This window comes from Syngnathus typhle, linkage group LG11 (assembly GCF_033458585.1).
Source record: "Syngnathus typhle isolate RoL2023-S1 ecotype Sweden linkage group LG11, RoL_Styp_1.0, whole genome shotgun sequence".
Lineage (NCBI taxonomy): Eukaryota > Metazoa > Chordata > Actinopteri > Syngnathiformes > Syngnathidae > Syngnathus > Syngnathus typhle.
The window spans coordinates 9,621,831-9,639,436 of record NC_083748.1 but is presented as its reverse complement, the minus strand read 5'-3'; the positions used below and the strand labels follow the sequence as shown (position 1 = coordinate 9,639,436).

At 43.8% G+C, this 17,606-nt stretch overlaps 1 protein-coding gene, 1 long non-coding RNA gene and 1 other non-coding gene across 8 annotated transcripts; 2 read left to right on the top strand and 1 right to left on the bottom strand.

Moving 5' to 3' along the window:
• Positions 1-1,422: 1,422 nt before the first annotated feature.
• Positions 1,423-1,494, top strand: trnaq-uug (transfer RNA glutamine (anticodon UUG)). The gene has a single exon. It is a non-coding gene; the product is annotated as a tRNA-Gln (tRNA).
• A 584-nt stretch (positions 1,495-2,078) lies between these two features.
• Positions 2,079-17,511, bottom strand: LOC133162529 (tensin-2-like). 6 transcript variants are annotated; one of them, XM_061291770.1, is made up of 26 exons: positions 16,934-17,510; positions 12,617-12,703; positions 10,019-10,051; positions 9,888-9,937; positions 9,627-9,810; positions 9,485-9,535; positions 9,283-9,405; positions 9,144-9,208; positions 8,986-9,069; positions 8,666-8,778; positions 8,527-8,587; positions 8,238-8,313; positions 7,959-8,088; positions 7,567-7,632; positions 7,368-7,478; positions 5,915-7,198; positions 5,692-5,833; positions 4,820-5,601; positions 4,619-4,750; positions 4,425-4,517; positions 4,256-4,333; positions 4,005-4,082; positions 3,617-3,785; positions 3,483-3,551; positions 3,224-3,253; positions 2,079-3,087 (listed from the first exon to the last, which is right to left on the bottom strand). In XM_061291770.1, exons 4-26 carry the CDS (start codon positions 9,926-9,928, stop codon positions 2,943-2,945), a joined length of 4,107 nt encoding a protein of 1,368 aa, XP_061147754.1. In that variant the 5' UTR covers positions 9,929-9,937; positions 10,019-10,051; positions 12,617-12,703; positions 16,934-17,510; the 3' UTR covers positions 2,079-2,942. The 6 variants fall into 6 exon arrangements, with proteins under 6 accessions (XP_061147754.1, XP_061147751.1, XP_061147750.1 ...); XM_061291767.1 differs by lacking the exon at positions 12,617-12,703 and having other exon boundaries at positions 4,425-4,514; positions 16,934-17,511; XM_061291766.1 differs by lacking the exon at positions 12,617-12,703.
• Positions 6,982-12,542, top strand: LOC133162533 (uncharacterized). Its single transcript, XR_009716243.1, has 5 exons — positions 6,982-7,114; positions 9,657-9,747; positions 9,864-10,953; positions 11,040-11,256; positions 11,348-12,542. It is a non-coding gene; the product is annotated as an uncharacterized LOC133162533 (long non-coding RNA).
• Positions 17,512-17,606: the final 95 nt, after the last annotated feature.

Here is a 17,606-nt window from a genome sequence, read left to right as displayed (position 1 = left end):
TGACCCACTTAAAGTAGGGAATTTGTTTTCGTGGCATTTGTGGGGTGACATGAATAGCCTGCACAGTAGAGCTCATGCTTTTGGTCAGCCAGAGTTGACAGTGCACTCTTCAGAAGTGCAGGCAGACTACACAGAACATAGACAGTAAATAGTGACGTTTGCATGCTGTATTTGTAAGCGTATGAATATGAACATGGCCTTGTTGATTCAAAAAGATTCACGGTTCGGTGACTTACTCATTTTACTTTCTTGGGGAAAAAAAAGTATGAAATAGACTGAGCCAAATTCATTGAAGGTTTACTGTATTTATATAATTGCGAGTTTACGGTCTCTGATGCAATTTGTAAACTTGTCAAAATGAGAAACATTTTGATTCTGCCTTCTACTATCACACAACACCACAGGAGACCACCCTTTTTATTATTTAGATTAGGTTAAGGGCTGTTTCTGGAGTTCTACACTTAAAATGGATGTATACAATTGGACTGATTGAAATAAGAAATTGTACAGTAGTTGTTGCACAATCATCTAATGCAGGGATGCTGACTGGGATATATTCATACACAGGCGAAGAAAGTTTATACTTCACACTGGAGTTCAAATGTTTACCTCCGGAGGCCCAAGCACAGCTGCAAGATGGACTTTGGAGGAGTGGGCTGAGCAGCTCTGGTTCCCTCCTGTGGGAGAAAGAAGGACAGCGTTAATCACTTCTGTTCTGGATAAGATGATCAAACGTAGAATCAGATTTGGATTCAAACCGTAATTTCTAACCCTGATGCCAGTTAATATCCTACTTTCAATCTCTAAGCCTCCTTTGAAACCTTAACTCAACAGAACCTTTCTTAACTAAATGCCTAGTAAATGTAGCCGTTCATCTGCACCCCACCTTCCTCTGTGCGCCACCCAACCCTAAGACCTCTGCGCGCCCCTGGCCTGCTGTACAGTATGTACTGTCCATTGTGACGTAACATGAAACAAGCAAAGATGCTCTCGAACGCGTCATGAACTGTTGAGTCTTGCACACCAAGATCAATCACACAGACAGCAAATGAAAGTCTCTTATTAGACGTGAATGAATTACCACGTTGAACATTACGTGCAAATGCAATCGATCACCTGTCTATGCTTTCATTTCGAACAGACGAATCGACAAATCCACACGCTTGGATATCTGGACTACAAATTATGTTCGAATTTATTACCGCCATCGTTTCAGTCTTGGTTCATTTCGAACACTGCGTCACGACGCCATCTTCCCGACCAGCTAACTTGCATGGTAGCATGTCACCTTAACCACATGTGGTTAGTTGGAGTTGCATAAAACGTCACTAGTTACAGGGAAATGCAGTTAATATGATCCCGAGCTAACTAGTACATTTTATTGTGTTGAAATACAGACAAAAATGCCGGTGTGACAGCGCCGGTCCCGTGGTGTAATGGTTAGCACTCTGGACTTTGAATCCAGCGATCCGAGTTCAAATCTCGGCGGGACCTCGTCCTTTTATTTCGTTTTTTTTCAACGCGTGTGGATAATTTGCGCTATGATGTAATAGTACAATACAGTGATTCAGTTTTAATTTGTGTATCTTCGAGCCTTTTTATTAAACCATGCGAGCCGCCTTACTCATACGGTCAAAAATAAATTAGGAAATCACTGTTGTCATGCATAAAACATATTTCAGGATTCAAATTCAGGAAGCCCTTTGAGACTGCCTGTGATTTAGGGCTATACAAATAAACTTGACTTGACTTGAAATAGATTTATATTTGGATACTGTGACTGTATGGCCGATGATACATACGTGTATGTACATGTAGTGTATACATACACACACATTCCTACACAGTGAACAAATATCACACACGTAAAATACATACTGTCATACATTTTCTCTACCGTTTCTAAAGTCGCACTACAAACATCACACTAATAAGATGTAATAATATATATTTTTAAATATCGTACATGTCTTTATTGGGGTCAATGGTGAGCTGATGCCTGTCCTATCTGGTAATAGCTGTTTGCATATCTCAAATATCACACTTAACAATTTTCATTTAGTAACGAAGCGTATACATTGTGTGTATTTTTGTAGAATTTTATTTCACACAGTTCTTCTTCAGAGGCATAAAATATATTACTTCTATTAAGGACAAACATTATGAAAATTGCATTTGTGCTCACTGAAATTACACTGTTTGTAAAAAAAACACACGCAAACACACGGGTGGAAATAAAAAATAAAAAACAAACTTGAAATATATTTTTACATTTTATGTCTTTGGTTGGTTTTTTATTTTTATTTTGGGGTGTTTTTCCAAGAATCTTGGTTGTCTTGTGAAAATAAAAACAAACCAACCAGGTCAGGACCAATGTGTGGTCCTTCCGAGGCATGGAGAAAGTGAGGTAATGTCTCTGTTGAAAATGACCTTAGCGGCGTGACATGTTTCCCAGATTGTGAAACGTTTCAGCTTTAAGGCATGAAGTTGTGATTTCCAGTCACAAAAATGTTAATATATTCTCTCTTTGAATTGGTTGATACATTTATGGCAGTGTGTGACTGAGTTTGTCATTTGGTTCATGAAGATTGATGAAAATATGGGCCGGGCTATAAGATTCTGTGCACTGTACAGTGGCTCCAATATGTAAACGTCACGATTTTTTTTGTGTGTAATCCTGCTCACAATTAAAAATCTAATTATTTGTAACCTTTCTTCTCTTTAACTGAGACGTAATGGAACATAAATCCACTATTGATCAACAATCAATTCCACACAATCGGAAGAATTAGAGATCCTCTTTGGTAAAACTTTAACTTACAACATGACTGTTTAAAAAAACCCAAATCAAAACAAAATCCACGCTCGTGTGTGTTTTTTGCGCCGTAGTATATGTAACTTTTGTAGACCTCCCTCTTGCCCTCAAAATGTTTTCAGATGTTTCATCGGCGTAGCTGTGGTCCGAGCATAACTTTATTGATAAAGTTAACAATAGCCACTGCAGGTTGCTCTGGATCCAGCTCTGCAAAAAGGTGACACACATTCTCTGTGGCGCTGCCCGTCCGCCTGGCAACAAAACCAAACATCCTGGTGCAAAAAAAAAAAAAAAAAGAGCCATTTCAACTCAATATTTACAATATGATCGCCACCAAGTACCACCATGTGTTAATTGCCATGCAATGTTGGTAGTATGACTTGCTAAACCAGGAAGTCAAGCACTTACTTGCTGGACGTGCTATCACTGTTAGTCCATCTGAAGCACGGCACACAAATAGAAACAGAAGACAATTGCAGGAATACATAAATCAGAAGCTCAAACTGATGATCCAGACTTGCAAAAACATTGCTTTAAAAAAAGTTTTTAAAAAAGGGGGTGGGACAAGCACTGATAATTCTGCCTATATTAGTCGCAATTGCCTGGAAAATTATATAAGCGCACACGCATACACTTTTTTTTAAAAATAACGGTCAAGAAGTCTCACCTCTGGTCTTGGGGGTCAAGACTGCTGAAAGTCACACTGCTGATGGGGTAGTGCCTCCGGAAAAATAATCTGTGCAAACACAACCAGGATCGGTTCGAAGTGCATCATCAAGAAAAAACATCACATCATGTCACCTTCTTTTGCTGTCAGTCAGAGTGATGCCCTGAGAGGAAACTTTAAAATGGACCATTGTTGCAGCAGGACGTGGACTCAGAGCCAGTGTACTTTTGGTTGCTTTGGAAACGGCTTCCGGTCCCGTTAATGATTCCGTTTCCACCGAGTTCAGATAGAGAACGTTGCAAGCTTCAGAGAAATCAGAAGAATGGGTTTTAAACACAGTGAACAGCATTGTGAGGCTTTACTGACCTCTACTGGTCAAAGATAAGAACTGCAAAAACCCGTTGCACAACTTTCTATGAGCATTTTTGTTTAGTGTTTTTTGATGCATTTACGGCAGACTGAACAAAACTGTTGATAGAAATAAAGTTTTGGGTCAGCAGAATCATTTAATCCAAATCTTACCTGCTCCCTGTTTAAGGAGGTCGGCCGCCGTGCTTGTGTTTGTTACGGTCCGTATCTCCTGAAGATCGCCGATCAGATCTAAAACAGTGCACACCTCATGAATGCATTTTTACTTGACTTGGGAAACACTGAATAACCTCCAATGTCCAACCCAAAAGTGATGCAAGTTGTTAAACCAATTAAAAAAGAAAATTACTGAGTTGGTAGACATTCTAAAAAGATTAGAACCAGACTACTAGAACCAATTTTACCTCTTTCTGGGACACGAAGGGCACACGGCAAAGAGATGGGTGTGATTGAATGTTGATACACCAGGGCAGACAAACTCCCTAAAGCAAGAATAAGTACAAAATAAATAAATAAATGAGAGTAACCATGGAAAACCACACCTGATGGAGATAGCAGAGAACATCAATTTACCAAAATATGCTTCATTCTGACAGCCCTTGATTTTGACACCTCGCGGTCCTGTCTCAACGAGGAAATGTCTCACGAGCTGTTCCAGGACATCTGCTGGGAGATGATGAATTGTATGCAGGGGTATGAACCTTTTTTTTTTCTTCAAACAACAGACTACAAACATGGCTCATGTCTAAAAACTGTGATGACACTACCTTTGCTTCCAGTGATGTTGGCATTAGGAGGAGGTGTGGCCACTTTGAGGGCCAGGCCGTAGGCACCTTGGAAGGAATTACTGTCTCTGATGAGGAAAGTTCCCGGTTCCTTGTCCTTCAACACTGCGATGGCTGCGGAGAGAACAAGAGTGAGGTCTTGTATACACTGAAACATACACCAGTAGTTTGGTTCCAACTCACCTTGGTCTCTGGAGATGCTTGGTTTGTACCAGTACTTGGAACTATCTTGGACAAACTTAGCGTTGACCCTGATGTCCTCCCTGCTGCTGCTATACTGTTTCTGCTCTGCCGAAATTGGGGACAAAGCCATATTGTGGATGGGGGAAGGCGCCGGAGAGGCTCGTAGATGAGAAGTGTGCCCGTTAAGCGATCCCGGTGTCCCTGAAAGTCGTTTCTTCTCCGGGAGTGGCGGCTGAGCGGCTGGGATTGTGATTGCGGTGTAGCCAGTGTAAGGGACACGTGGGACACTTAGTAACGGGTAGTAATAAGGTGCGAGGGGGAACGTTGGCGTGTGGTAACCATCAGGCACAGGGGACGGTGGTTTGGCGGGGTCAGTGGAGCTGTCTCTCTCAGGCGTTAGGCGAAGCTCTGTCGCCGATGGGGAGCTGCGACATGGGGACTCACTTGGAGAAATTTGTGAGGAGTTGTTGGAAGAGCTCGGACCGGCAACGTGTGTCGCGCTGCAGGAGGATGGGCCGTCACTCGGCGCATTTGAGCCGTTGAGGTGGTCTTGCACCAGGGTGAAGATGATAGTGGTACTTTGAGACTGATTGGTATCCTCGTTATTTTCTTTGACTTTTAGTTCCTCAAGTTTCTTTCCATCAGATGTACGACTGTGAGGAGGTTCACTTGACGGCGGTGTTACTTCAGGACTTGGGGATTGCTCTTCTGCCTCTGCTATTAAAAGTGTTTTGCTTCCATTTGTGTTGAACTCCAGTGCGAGTGAGGCGTCTTGACTTAAACTGCAAGTATGAGAGAAAATTCAACTGCTGAATCAATAAGTGATAAATGTCTTCTCTGCATCATCTCGACAAAAGTGAGGTGTTACCTACCTGTCATCTGTGTGTGTGGGGCTGCCGCCACCAATGACTGTATAGTCATGATCAGAATCCAGAGTCTGGGTGCTTGATCTATTACGTTTACCCTCTGAACTCCGCGATACGTCGACCTCTGCACTAGCTGCGGTCTTTTCCGCTTAGAAAAGAAAAAAAAAATCGGATGAATGTAGGTTGCAGGATTATACATTATTCTAAGAAAGTCCCATCCGTTTTTTACCTTTGAGATGCTCATTCTGATGATCTTTGGCTTCTGGAGGGGTTGCTGCAAGTATTTCTCTCCCAAGGGAGGGGCTACTGGCAGGCAGAGGAGAGGCTGACCCAGAGAGGTAACCTGAAGCATAACCTCGACTCTCATGGCTCTCGACGGGAGATGATTGATAAGGAGAGCAGGGGCAAGATTGTCGTGGGGGCGGAGGAGGGCTGTGGTATCCACTGCTGACTCCGTCCCGCGTGTCCACCATAGGCTGGGGGCTGGGATAATTCTGGTGAGGTCCAAGGACAAACCTTTGCTGCTCCGCTCCCTGTTTTAAAGCAGCAGAGTGACAGCCGTGATATGGTGGCACGGCTGCTTTACACTGCCAGAAGTCAGCTTCTCCTGGCACTTCCCACGGGTTTTTACTTTCCCACAATGCCTCTCTAGTCCGTTGTAATCCCACCGCCTGGTCCGGATGCATCGGATGGAGCAGTCTGACCGAGGCCGCTTGGTGCTCCCGCCTGCTGGAGCAATCTCGGCAAGGACATTGATTTGGAGGACTGAAGAACATCTCTCGGTATGGGCTTGAATGGAGTGACTGGTGGGAAAGGTGAGCGATGGGGTTTTGGCTGGCATAATGGAAGCCTTGGCATTCATCATTGTAGTGTCTGTTCAAAGCTGGAAGGGTGTGACCATGCTCGGAAGCGGAATAAGGGAAGCACGATCTGTGGAGACAAGGTGCAGATGGGGCCGGCTGTTCCCACGCGGGCAGAGGATGGACACTATGGCGATGACAGAGTTCCATATGAGTCAAATGAGGTGGAGGTGACACGGATTTGGTCGCTAAGGTCGGCAGGGTTTGGCTTTTGGGATGTTTTTTAATACTGTTGCGGCATCCAGCACAGTGACCGTTGGATAGGCACGGCTCTTCCTCCCATTTCCGCCCCACCCCTCCACACTTGATACCTGCTCGACCGCAACATGAGTGTTCTCGCCTTAATCCACCCGTACTTGACCGGTTTGCTTCGTCTAAAATCTCCGTCTCTCCGTCTTTGTCTCGTGCACGCTCTCTTGTTGCCCTTTCTCCTTTTCCCGTCAGACTTTCAGTCGTCTCGCTTTCGGGATGGGAAGTAAAGGGGACGCAGCCGGAAGTGCTGGTGAGAGTTTGCGGCTGGCTGGCAATCTGTGTCTTCACCGTTGGGCTGCTGCTGAGGCATCCGTTGGGTGAGGAAGTCGGGGCCGGTCCTCTGCGTTTTCTCACTTGTGCGTACAGACTACCGTCCAGAGGGCCCCGGGTATGAGAAATATCTGGTGGAAACAGGAAGTTCTCACTTATGAGACAACTCCAGTTTTAAACCAGTGGTGCATATGGTTTGCATGGCACTCAATGTGTCGTTCAAAAGCTTAGTGATGCTGAGGAAGAAGAAGATTTATTTCCCAATGAGATGCAAATGAATACAATGAACAATTTTCTTACTCCCTGGGCTGTCTTGATGGTGCAGGTTCAAGTTCTCATAAGAATCCCATTGGACTACCGGATCTGATTTGTTGTAGTTCATTTTGATGGAGGCATCTGTCTTTTGGTTTTCTTGAAAGCACACACAAAATAAGTAAGTAAAAAAAAAAAAAAAAAAAGAAATCACATTAAAGATACTCAAGACTTCAGAAATATTCACCGTTTATTTTTTCTGGGCTGCTAGAAAAGATAAACTCCACTGCAGCATCACGAGGGAACCTGTCATCTATAAAAAGATACACAATATCCAAAATATCACCTTGACTGCAGAAATGATAAAAGCACTCATATTATTATTATTATTATTATTATGTGAAATGACTACAAATGTCACGAGGAGAGGTATTGTTCATCTCTTAACAGTGTACCTTGTAAAAAGGCACTTAAGCATGTACTAAGACCGCCACTTACTAAAACATATCCAAACAAGCGCCGCATTAGCGCGACTTTGAAATAGTTCTCACATCGATTTTCCAAAACGTGGCCTTTGATCCAATTTAGATTTGGCGGCATAGTACAATATGGGGCTTCCCTTTTTTTTTTTTTTTTTACCTGTGCAAGCTACGTCGAGGTCCTTCTTACCAAACCACAGCTGGGCGCCATGAATGGTGCACGTGTGGAACTGGATCCTAAACACCACTTCTCTCTCTGCTGCCTGGCTCCGTCGATGATAGCACTTGACCTGAGAGGAAGAAAAGAACTTGATGAAAAGATATTTGAACTGTAGGCAAATATATTGGATCACCAGATTGTTACACTGAAAGTAAATGACTTATGGGAAAGAAAATACAAATTACAAGTAGTCTTTAGTGACATTGTGCAGTTTCTCACCAGAATGTCCCCCTTTAACAATAACGCCGGTTCCATGGTCACACACAACTTTCTGGACCTCGAGGTCTGAGGGTTGCTGGAAAAACACGCAAGAGCTCCATTACAACCAAATATAAGAGCAGTCAAAACATGTCTCTGTCGAGTAAATCAAACGTAAACAAGGTGGACTTGAACGTAAGCAGTCGGGCAGCCATCATCTAAACATAGACAGTGGGCCAGTAAAAAGAACGTCTGTCTGTTTGAGATGAATGGCGAACATGGCGGAACAACTAGATTAGTGACCACTCACTAGACGCAGGAAGTGTAGATCAGCTGTAGCGATTGGTAGAGCTTCAGAAATGGAAAGTAACCTACAGGGGAAAAAAAAAAGAAAATTTACAGACGCTTGCTTGGTATTTTTCAACAACTTTTGTGTACATAAAACGTACCTCCTCCCGTCTGAAAATTTGGCAGTGATGGAATAAGAATCTGATGAAGGAACAAAGGACTGCTGTTCATTTTAATGGCACCGGAGAGCAGGCCACCAAAGTAGTAGATGTACCTGAAGAAAGCAGATGAGGATCAATTGATGACAGGAACCGAAGAGAAATGTAGACATATTTTTTGTTCTATTTATGAATATTTTCTGGCTGGCTCAACACAAGAAGAGTCTTATTTTAAACTGCAATTGACCAGGTCCACCACAGGGAGGCGCAAGTTGACCCAATTGTGCTTCCGTTCACTTCTTGTGACCTGAAATGAGTGAGACCTGTTCTGAGAGGGCTGAAGGGAAGAAGAAACTTTGTCCTCGCAGAACTTCCTCATGGCCAGCGTGGTGAGCGCCTGGTCCGCTCTGTGGACACCCAATTCATTTACAGATGTGTATGACAGCTTTATTGATTAAAATTAGAAAAAAAAAAGAATTACCCTGCCGAGATCTTGCTGTAGTGCATGTAGGCCGCCACAATGACCCCCGTCTTCCCTTTGTTTCCCTGTCAGAGCAAATAATAATATCCTGTCACAATCAGAATGTCTTCATATTGCACTGTGTTGGGGTTGCACTGACCTTACAGTGGAGAACCGCTACATTATTCGGATCAGCGCTAAGCCACATCTCCATAGCCTTACATACAGTACAGATCCTGTCCAAAGGTGGAGCGTGGAGATCGGGCCATCCAAAGTCCTGGATCTGCAGCCAAAAAAAAAAAAAAAGAAGGGAGCTGGGCATTTGATGTAATGCTGCTTTTGAATGTACTTTCAAATCGTACCTTTGGGATGAGTCTTGTCATGTCGTGTCTCTTCTCTGATAAATTTAAAAGCTGGGGGGGGGGGGGGTGTGAAGAAATCTTTTTTTATTTTTTACATAGCCAAATGATCTCACTGTATGATCTAAAAAAAATGTTTACTAACCAGAAACTTGTCTTGGTGCTTGGATTTAAGCATGGTCGCCATTTCCTGCAGCTCCCCATGGTATCGCTGTTCTTCAAGCTCAGGCATGAAGAAGACCGAGATGATCCTCTCCGTGATATAGGTGAGGTCAATATCGTAGTGGCGCTCCATCACCTGCTCCATGACTTGCTCCTCACTTTTACTTCTGGACATTGAAATCATTCCAGATTCAAATATTGGGTCTTTATTTTGGGTTAGGAGGAGGAAGCTTTCCTACGCTACCTCGGCATGGAGCTTCTTTTCTTCAGTGATGCAGATTTCATGGAATTGAGCTAAAAACACACACACACACACAGGAATGCAGCTCGGTGAGCACTGTGACTTTTAAAGACAAACACATGTCCAAAACATACCTGGTCTGGTGTTGAGGCACAGGTGGTGGACACCTAGAAGAAGAAGCAGCACAAAGTTACCGATGGCGAGAATATGCGAAGAAAAAACATTTTGCAATGCATCGCCCATTCTCCACAGACTTCCTCATATCCCCCAGCAATGAGTCGCAGGCTAAAAATAAAAAAAGATTCAAGACTTCCACTGTAAACCTTGACAGGCAACACCTTGTCAACTTGTCACCTTTGAACCCTTGAAAGAGAATGAGCGGCCCTCTCGGATGGAGGTCCAGCCAGTCGATGACAGGTGTCGGCAACAAGTTAACAAGTTGCGTGCCTCTGCAATTGAATACTTCCTCGATACAGAACAGTTTTGGATCGTTTTAGGATTTAATTGTACTTTCCAAAAATATATAGCAATAACATAGTTGGGAAGAAATTGTTGCTCATAAATCCTTCAAATATAAATGACTGGTGCTCCCGATGAAGTTTTTCTTTCAAACACACAAAGGTAACGAAACTAGCCTAAAAGCCACAGTGGGAAACGGGAGGACATGTAAACATTGCCGTCGGGGCAAGACCTTCTGTCTTTAATAAGGGTTGTTAAGAGGCTGAAGGGTGCTCGGCTTCAGGAAGGAACAGTAGGAGACGGACGCAACCTCCACATGTATGACCGACCATGCATCAAAAACACATGCACGCAGAGACATATAAAAACAACAGAATGAGACGCGGGAGTCAACAGGAACCAATTTGCAACAGGATGTCAGCGCTGGTCAACAGTGGTTGGGTCCTGCACATGGTTGGTAGCGCTGCCGGCGCGTGCTGGATGTGTGTGTGCGTTTGGCTGAGCCATCTGGTTCAGCTTGTCTTGTTCATCAGGGTGCTTTACGGTGGCGGCAATGACAGCCCCGGCCGGGGGACTGACTCTGTGCCCATCGGCCTTCATTTGTCAACATGTCTGTGACCATACATAAGTTTTCTTCTAAGGTCACCGTCATGACAACCACGAGAAAAATAATGGTAATTCATTCATATGCCCTAGATATGAATGACCAAAGTAATCCCAGGGAAAAGGTCATCCCCCCCCTTGAGCTGCTGATGGAAAAGTGTGTCGGAGACACAGTCGCGCCATCCAGGACGGGCGAAAGCTGACATCAGACGAAGGGAGAAGTGACTAAGCCTTCTCATTTGGAAGTGGAATGGCAAAAGTAACCAGAGCTTATTCCATATTACACCATCTGTCAATATGTCGACTGAAAGTAAACAATAATGAAGCTGCTGTCATCATTTATTGAGGAGAGGTTGAAAGAATGAAGCAGCTCTGGCTTTCCTCACCTTCTTCCCCTCTAGCTCCATATGAAGACCTCAGGAAAGGATGAAGAAAAAGAAGAATGCCTTTCGAGACCAACAACCAGCGACAGCCACATCGCCACTGAGCGATAATCGAGTGAGCGAATGATTAGACAGACATGTCAACAGCTGAAAATTCCTTCTGAGGAGATCAAAAAGATGTCAGACAGCTATTTTGATCAGGCTCCTGAATATAGATCACAAGTCCCTCTGGCTGCTCTTTTACTGGCTATCATTATCCCCATAAATAATAATAAAAACACCGGGAAGTCCATCTGGAATTATTAAGCCTGCCAGAATAGTGACAACATTTAATTAAACAAACCAAACAGAGTGTTTATGGCTTGATGATGGAAACGAGGAAATTAAAGAGACGTGTCCCTTTAGATAAGGCGAAGAAAGCGTGTTGAATTCAACTAAGCCAAGCCTTACATGCTAATAGTTTGCCCGGCTGCAACTATAAATAGTTGGGAGGCGATATGTCAACATGTTAATCTGGTTACACAGATGTTCATCAGCAAAATCCATTGGCGACCTAGTGAGGACCTCCTCTCTGCACGCTCCTCAATGATCGGCTTTGTTACCTGCCGAGCGATGCTCGGCTAATGGCACTTTAACTATAACAGCAATGTCCAAACTTGCAAACATTAAGAGAATAATTCCAGTGTTGTTTACAAATCCGGATATCTTCATTTTCATCACTACCGCTATATTCTTTCATACATTGCAGAAGCATCTATCCGTCAATATGCAACATCAGCATCCATCACATTGTTGTTGTTGATACAAGGGGGCGGGGTTTTGTCTCTGCTCAGCACCCTTGGGTTATTCACATAGTTATAAGCAACCCATGACTCAAATCCTATTCAACCATCTTCTATCCTCATCTATTTCTCTGGAGTTCATCTCAGTTGACGTCTGGTAAAAAGCAAAACAACACTTTGGATAGAGCGCCAGTCAAATGCAAAGCACATACATAAACAACCGTTCCCACATTCACACTGGCGCAGAGTGGAAACGGAACTGCTTCCACGCAAGCCATTAATATTAAAAATTCAAAGATGCATTTTTTTTTTGTAGGTCACAGCGCACGTCTATTTTTAAATATTTGCAGCAAAAGAAATCTCCTGTTGAAATACTATGCAATCATCCTGCATTAACACAACATATTGAAAGTTTGTCGCTCACGACAAGAGATGCGGCATAGTAGATTTAAAGTGACAAAAAAATAAGTTACACGAAGTGCGGTAAGTTTTTTTTTTTTTTTACCTCTCACAAGGAGCTTCAGTCCTTGCCTCTCTCTCTGAGCTGTCCAGTCTGCACACTGGCACACGTACGCAGCCTCCCTCTGCTTCTCTGTCACACACACATAAAGCTTTTGCTCACTCTCTCCCGCTCTGTCTCATATGACAACACACACATGCACTCTCGACCACGCTGCCGGCAGCAGTCGCCACATAGCTTTCTTTTTCCCCTCCCGCCCTGTCCTGCAGGCCACACAACCACCCACACACACACACAGTCAAACATGCCTACTTTGCTCTTCAATGAGTATTTCCAATGACCTTCCAAAATCTAAATAATGCACACATAAAATACTTTGACTCTCCACTTAAAGTGCCAAATTCAAGTTCCCGGAAAGTTCTAACAACAGTCCTGCCAGCTGCCTCTCACCTATTTGTGTCCCCAACACCAATCGCTCCGTGACAAGCATCTACGGCACTCTTGTTATTTTCTATATTTACACTTCCATCCACATTGATCATGACGGTGATGTTGATGATGACCACTCTGGCCGAATCAACATCCAACAAGCCACTCCACTGCACTTGTATTTGTCCATCTCCGTGGTAACACAGTATGACAAAAACAATAATCCTCTTTTAGGAGCAGGCTGCTGAAGCACAACAGCTGCTAGTGTCCAGTGGCTATTCGGTCATTTTGTGTGCCATTGGGAATCCTGCAGGGATTTGAGGTGACGGGGTTCGGCACAAGTATAATGTGCTTAATTGTGCCGGTTTTATGGCTGTTTGGGACCTCCACATTCAGTCTTCTGTGGTTTAGGACTCCGGTTTTTCCACGTTCCTTCTGAGTAGACTCATCCAATTGTACCGTGTCATATAAAATGTCTTGATTAATTAAAGAGGGCGTTCCAGCTCAACGCATGATTGCTCAATTAATACAGAGGAATCCCTTCCTGAAAAAAGAAGAAGAAAATAAAAACAGGCAACACAACCCCCTGTGTAGTGCTGCAGACGTAACCGCTGTAGGTTACCACCATGAATTACTCATAGCGACCTGGCTGCTTGCTGTTCAAGAAAGGAGCTGGCCATTTCCAAAGCTGACATCTAGGTCAGTGAACATGCCTCGGCCGTCCACCGCCCAGCAATCTTCTTTGCTCTCCAACGTGAGGTCAAGACGGGTCACTTCGTCTTCACATGTCACTTTTTGGTAACCTTGCGTAGGAGATACCGAAGGCCCACCAAACACAAAGCGAGTGAACCAAAATCTACTCACATTAGGCAACTGACCCTCATGGATAAAAGCCAACTCACCAGCAGGAATAAAGTTACTCCTGGTCTTGTTATCGGTAAACAATGTTTAAAAGCGCCACATTTACTGTGTTACATTTTCTATATAGCCACGAACAACGTGGCAAAATTGTCAAGGGAGAAGTGGTTTGCTCTTGGCTGCTGCGGCTATAATAATACAAAGAAAGCAAACAGGCAAGGATTTAAATGAGAGTGGCTATTTTAGAGACTGTCGACTCCATTCATTAATGGTACTCGTGCATTTCTGCGACTCTCCCCAGAGGTTCACTTTTTCACTCAACATGATGTCATCCTCCAAGAAAACACCTTCCAGTACGAACCATATCAAACCACTGAGTGGTTTTTTTTTTTTCAGCCATGTTTTTGGTGCTTGTGCATTAATGTGAGTCTTTCAGAGGGAGTCCCCCCCCCCCTACCTGTACACAAATGTTTATTTTCCTGTACAACAACTCAGTGGATTTCCTAATCCCCTGAAATAACATTTCCTGCATGGTTTAAATACTTTTTTGCCTTTTTCCAATGGCTGGATTTTCCTCACAAGAGGAGTATTTCACTCCAAACTCTAATACACAAGCACCTTTTGATTATCCCATACCCGACCAACTTGCACAGTTTGACTCGCACCCGCTTGAATTCTGAGCTCATGCATTGCGATGCATTATAAAAGAGCACTTTCTTCTAATGTGTCGTTGTGAATGGACTATAAATCCTTTATGAATAGATATGCATAATGCATGAAATACCAACTTCTACCATGAGTTTTTTTTTTAGGGGGGTTACATAATGTGGACTGCACAAGGTGGAATGTTGTTGTTTTTCTTTTTTCAATAAAGTGCATGTCCACGGGTCCGTTTTTTGTAGCTGCACACATTATGAAACCCGTTCTTGTTTTTTTTTTTCTCATTGCAAAGTGCGAATTTCTGCCTTTCCTGTGTGGAGTTGGATCAGTAGTCAAGGGCGCCGTCTTGTGGTACAAATATCACATTGCAGCTCAACCAGCAACATTTGAATGTAAGAAAGGACCCAGCACTGCTCCTCCTGCTCAAAGTCATGCTCTCACTTGATAATGCCGATGACATACGTTTCCTAACACTAAACTGGGAGAAAACCCACACAAACACGGAGGAACCACGCAAACTCCACTCAGTCTAAGCATTGAACACAGAATTTCTGAACTGAGAGGCAAATTCGTTGACCACTGTGCCAAAATATTTTTCACTCATCGATTAACATTAAGAAGGATAACCGAATGCTGTAAATACTAATGTGTTGCTCAAGTCCAAAGCCTCAATAGGATCAAGGGTGAACATTTGAATTGATTTCACACTTTGGTGAAGTTATTTCCAAACATACTTGTTTGGTAACGACAGTTAAGAGTCCTTGTGTCTCCAAGGGATCTCATGACTATCAGCCACAGCAGCAGCAGCAGTTTTAAAGGACCCCACCCATTTGGAGTTTAACAGCCAAAGTCAGTGTCATTCCCAAAGCATGTGAGACCTCTGCACAGAAACTTCCACTCCACTTCACTATTTTGTTGCATATATTGTAAAGGCTTGTTCAAATAGCAGCTTAGCTAGAGTTTAAGCGACGTGCTGTTGTGACGAATTGTGAGATATGGATGTGGGATGTAAGAATGAAGTGTCATTCTCTAGGATGGCCGATAAATGTTTGGAAAATAAAACGTAAGACCCTTGAAGACTTCTGCAGAAGCAGCGTGCTCAAAAAGTCGATTTACCTAAGAATAATAGTATTTTCAGGAAGGCATTCACACTAGTGCTCGGGCCCTAAAAATACACTGCTGCACCACACACAGACACACACACACACACACACACTGAAAATGAATACTGTACTTGAATACAGTGACACACTCCTTGCTTAATGTAAGGGTTTCTTTTCGTGACACCTCACTAGCGATGACATAAAGGACCCCCACACACAGACACATGAACACACGTACACACAAACGTACTCACGCACACAGTCCAGAAGGGACGGGAGCAGGTGGCAAGCCAGGAGTATGCTCCAGTTCAGCCAGGGTATTTATAACAGCGCGGGTAGAAGCAGTCACCTCGGAAGAGCCACAAAAATTCTGGAAATAGGTGCGGGGCTGTGTTTGTTTGTGTGTGTGTGCACGTGTGAGAAAGAGTGAAACACAGAGGGAAGAAATCTGGACAGTACAATTGTATGGAATTAAAGACAGCAGAGTCCACCCATTCTGGAGAGACCATGTTATCATAATTTGGCAGACTCAAACATTACACACGTGCAAGGAAATTCACACACACACACAAAAGTAAAAACAGGCTTTAAGGAATTTGACGCTGCATGTGATCTCAGTAATGTTTTTACGGCCATCATAGATTGGGCATATGCGCTCTAACGCATGCATGGCGCTTTATTGGTGATTTACAACTTACATTTATAAAAACAAAATAAAGAATTGTGAGCTTCTATTCACACCAGTGCCATGTGTGTGTCATTCCAAAGTAAAGCCACTAGACAGACAGACGACGTGTCGAACCGTGGATAGTAACCGACACCACGACTTCCTTTTTACCCTTGACCCCACGGGACATGATTAACAGCCATCACTGGACCGCTGGTTTCATCACTCATGACGTTGGCTATATGGACAATTGTTTTTGACACACTCATCCAACGTGCCTCTTAGCAGTCATGTAAAGTGGGTTGGGAAGATGTTGAAAGTGTACAAGGTGTGACGCGTGTTTCAATACTTATGTCCACATAGATCAAGTTTTTCCAAACTGAAAAATGCACTGGAGGTTGGGTGATTGCCTTTCTTGTAATCATATCGTAATTTTTTAGTCAGACGGAATTTTCTAAGATATGTTATCAGGCATATTAGGAAAGAACTTTTGGATTCTTGTCTGCACTGTTTGTAAGAATGTCTGCTACATCTCCAAATAGCAGAACAGCACCTGTTTTGGAATTTGAGACAAGGCAAGTTCTTTTAAAGTTATAAATCAAGTAGCTAACATGTCAACCGGCACAGTTGTTTCACTCCACTTACCTCCACAAGCTGCAGGATCTCGGGGAGCACCTCGGGGTCGGTCTTTAGAGGGGTACCCTCGGGGTCAGCTTCTTTAATTCTGCTGGCCAGGCTGTGAATGCAGCCCATGTTTGCAGTCTTTGGTGGCCCTGGTCATCAATTCCGTTCACCGCTGAAGTTGAGTCACCAGAAGAGAACTTCTCAAAGCTTCACAGCCCATGTCCAACTCCTGCTCCTCTGACAGATGACTTCTTCTCGCTGCTCTTTTTACAACTCTTTCTCACTCTTCCAAGTCCTCTCGCACTCCGGCTTTCCTCACTCTCAAAGCAAGCGGGTGCACACTCAGCACCTCCCGTCTCCCATTCTACATGCCAGCACCTTCCTCTACGTCTGAAGACCCTCAAAGGCGACACTCCCCGTCGCACTCAGGCACAGACCCTCCTGTCATCCGCCTTCTCACTTCATCGGGTTCCTCTTGCTGTCTCTGCATGGGGGGGGGAAAGAAGGGAGCAGCTGTTTATGGTCCTTCCTCTTTCCCTATTGGCTTCACTTCAAGCCCTCTCACTCTCTCGCAACTGATAGTCGCTTTCAGGCAGCCTGGCCCATCCAGACTCTTTCTCGTGCGCACAACACAGGATCGAGCCATTTTTGGGCTCCTCTTATTACAGTGTGAGGAGTGCTTGACTTGATTTTA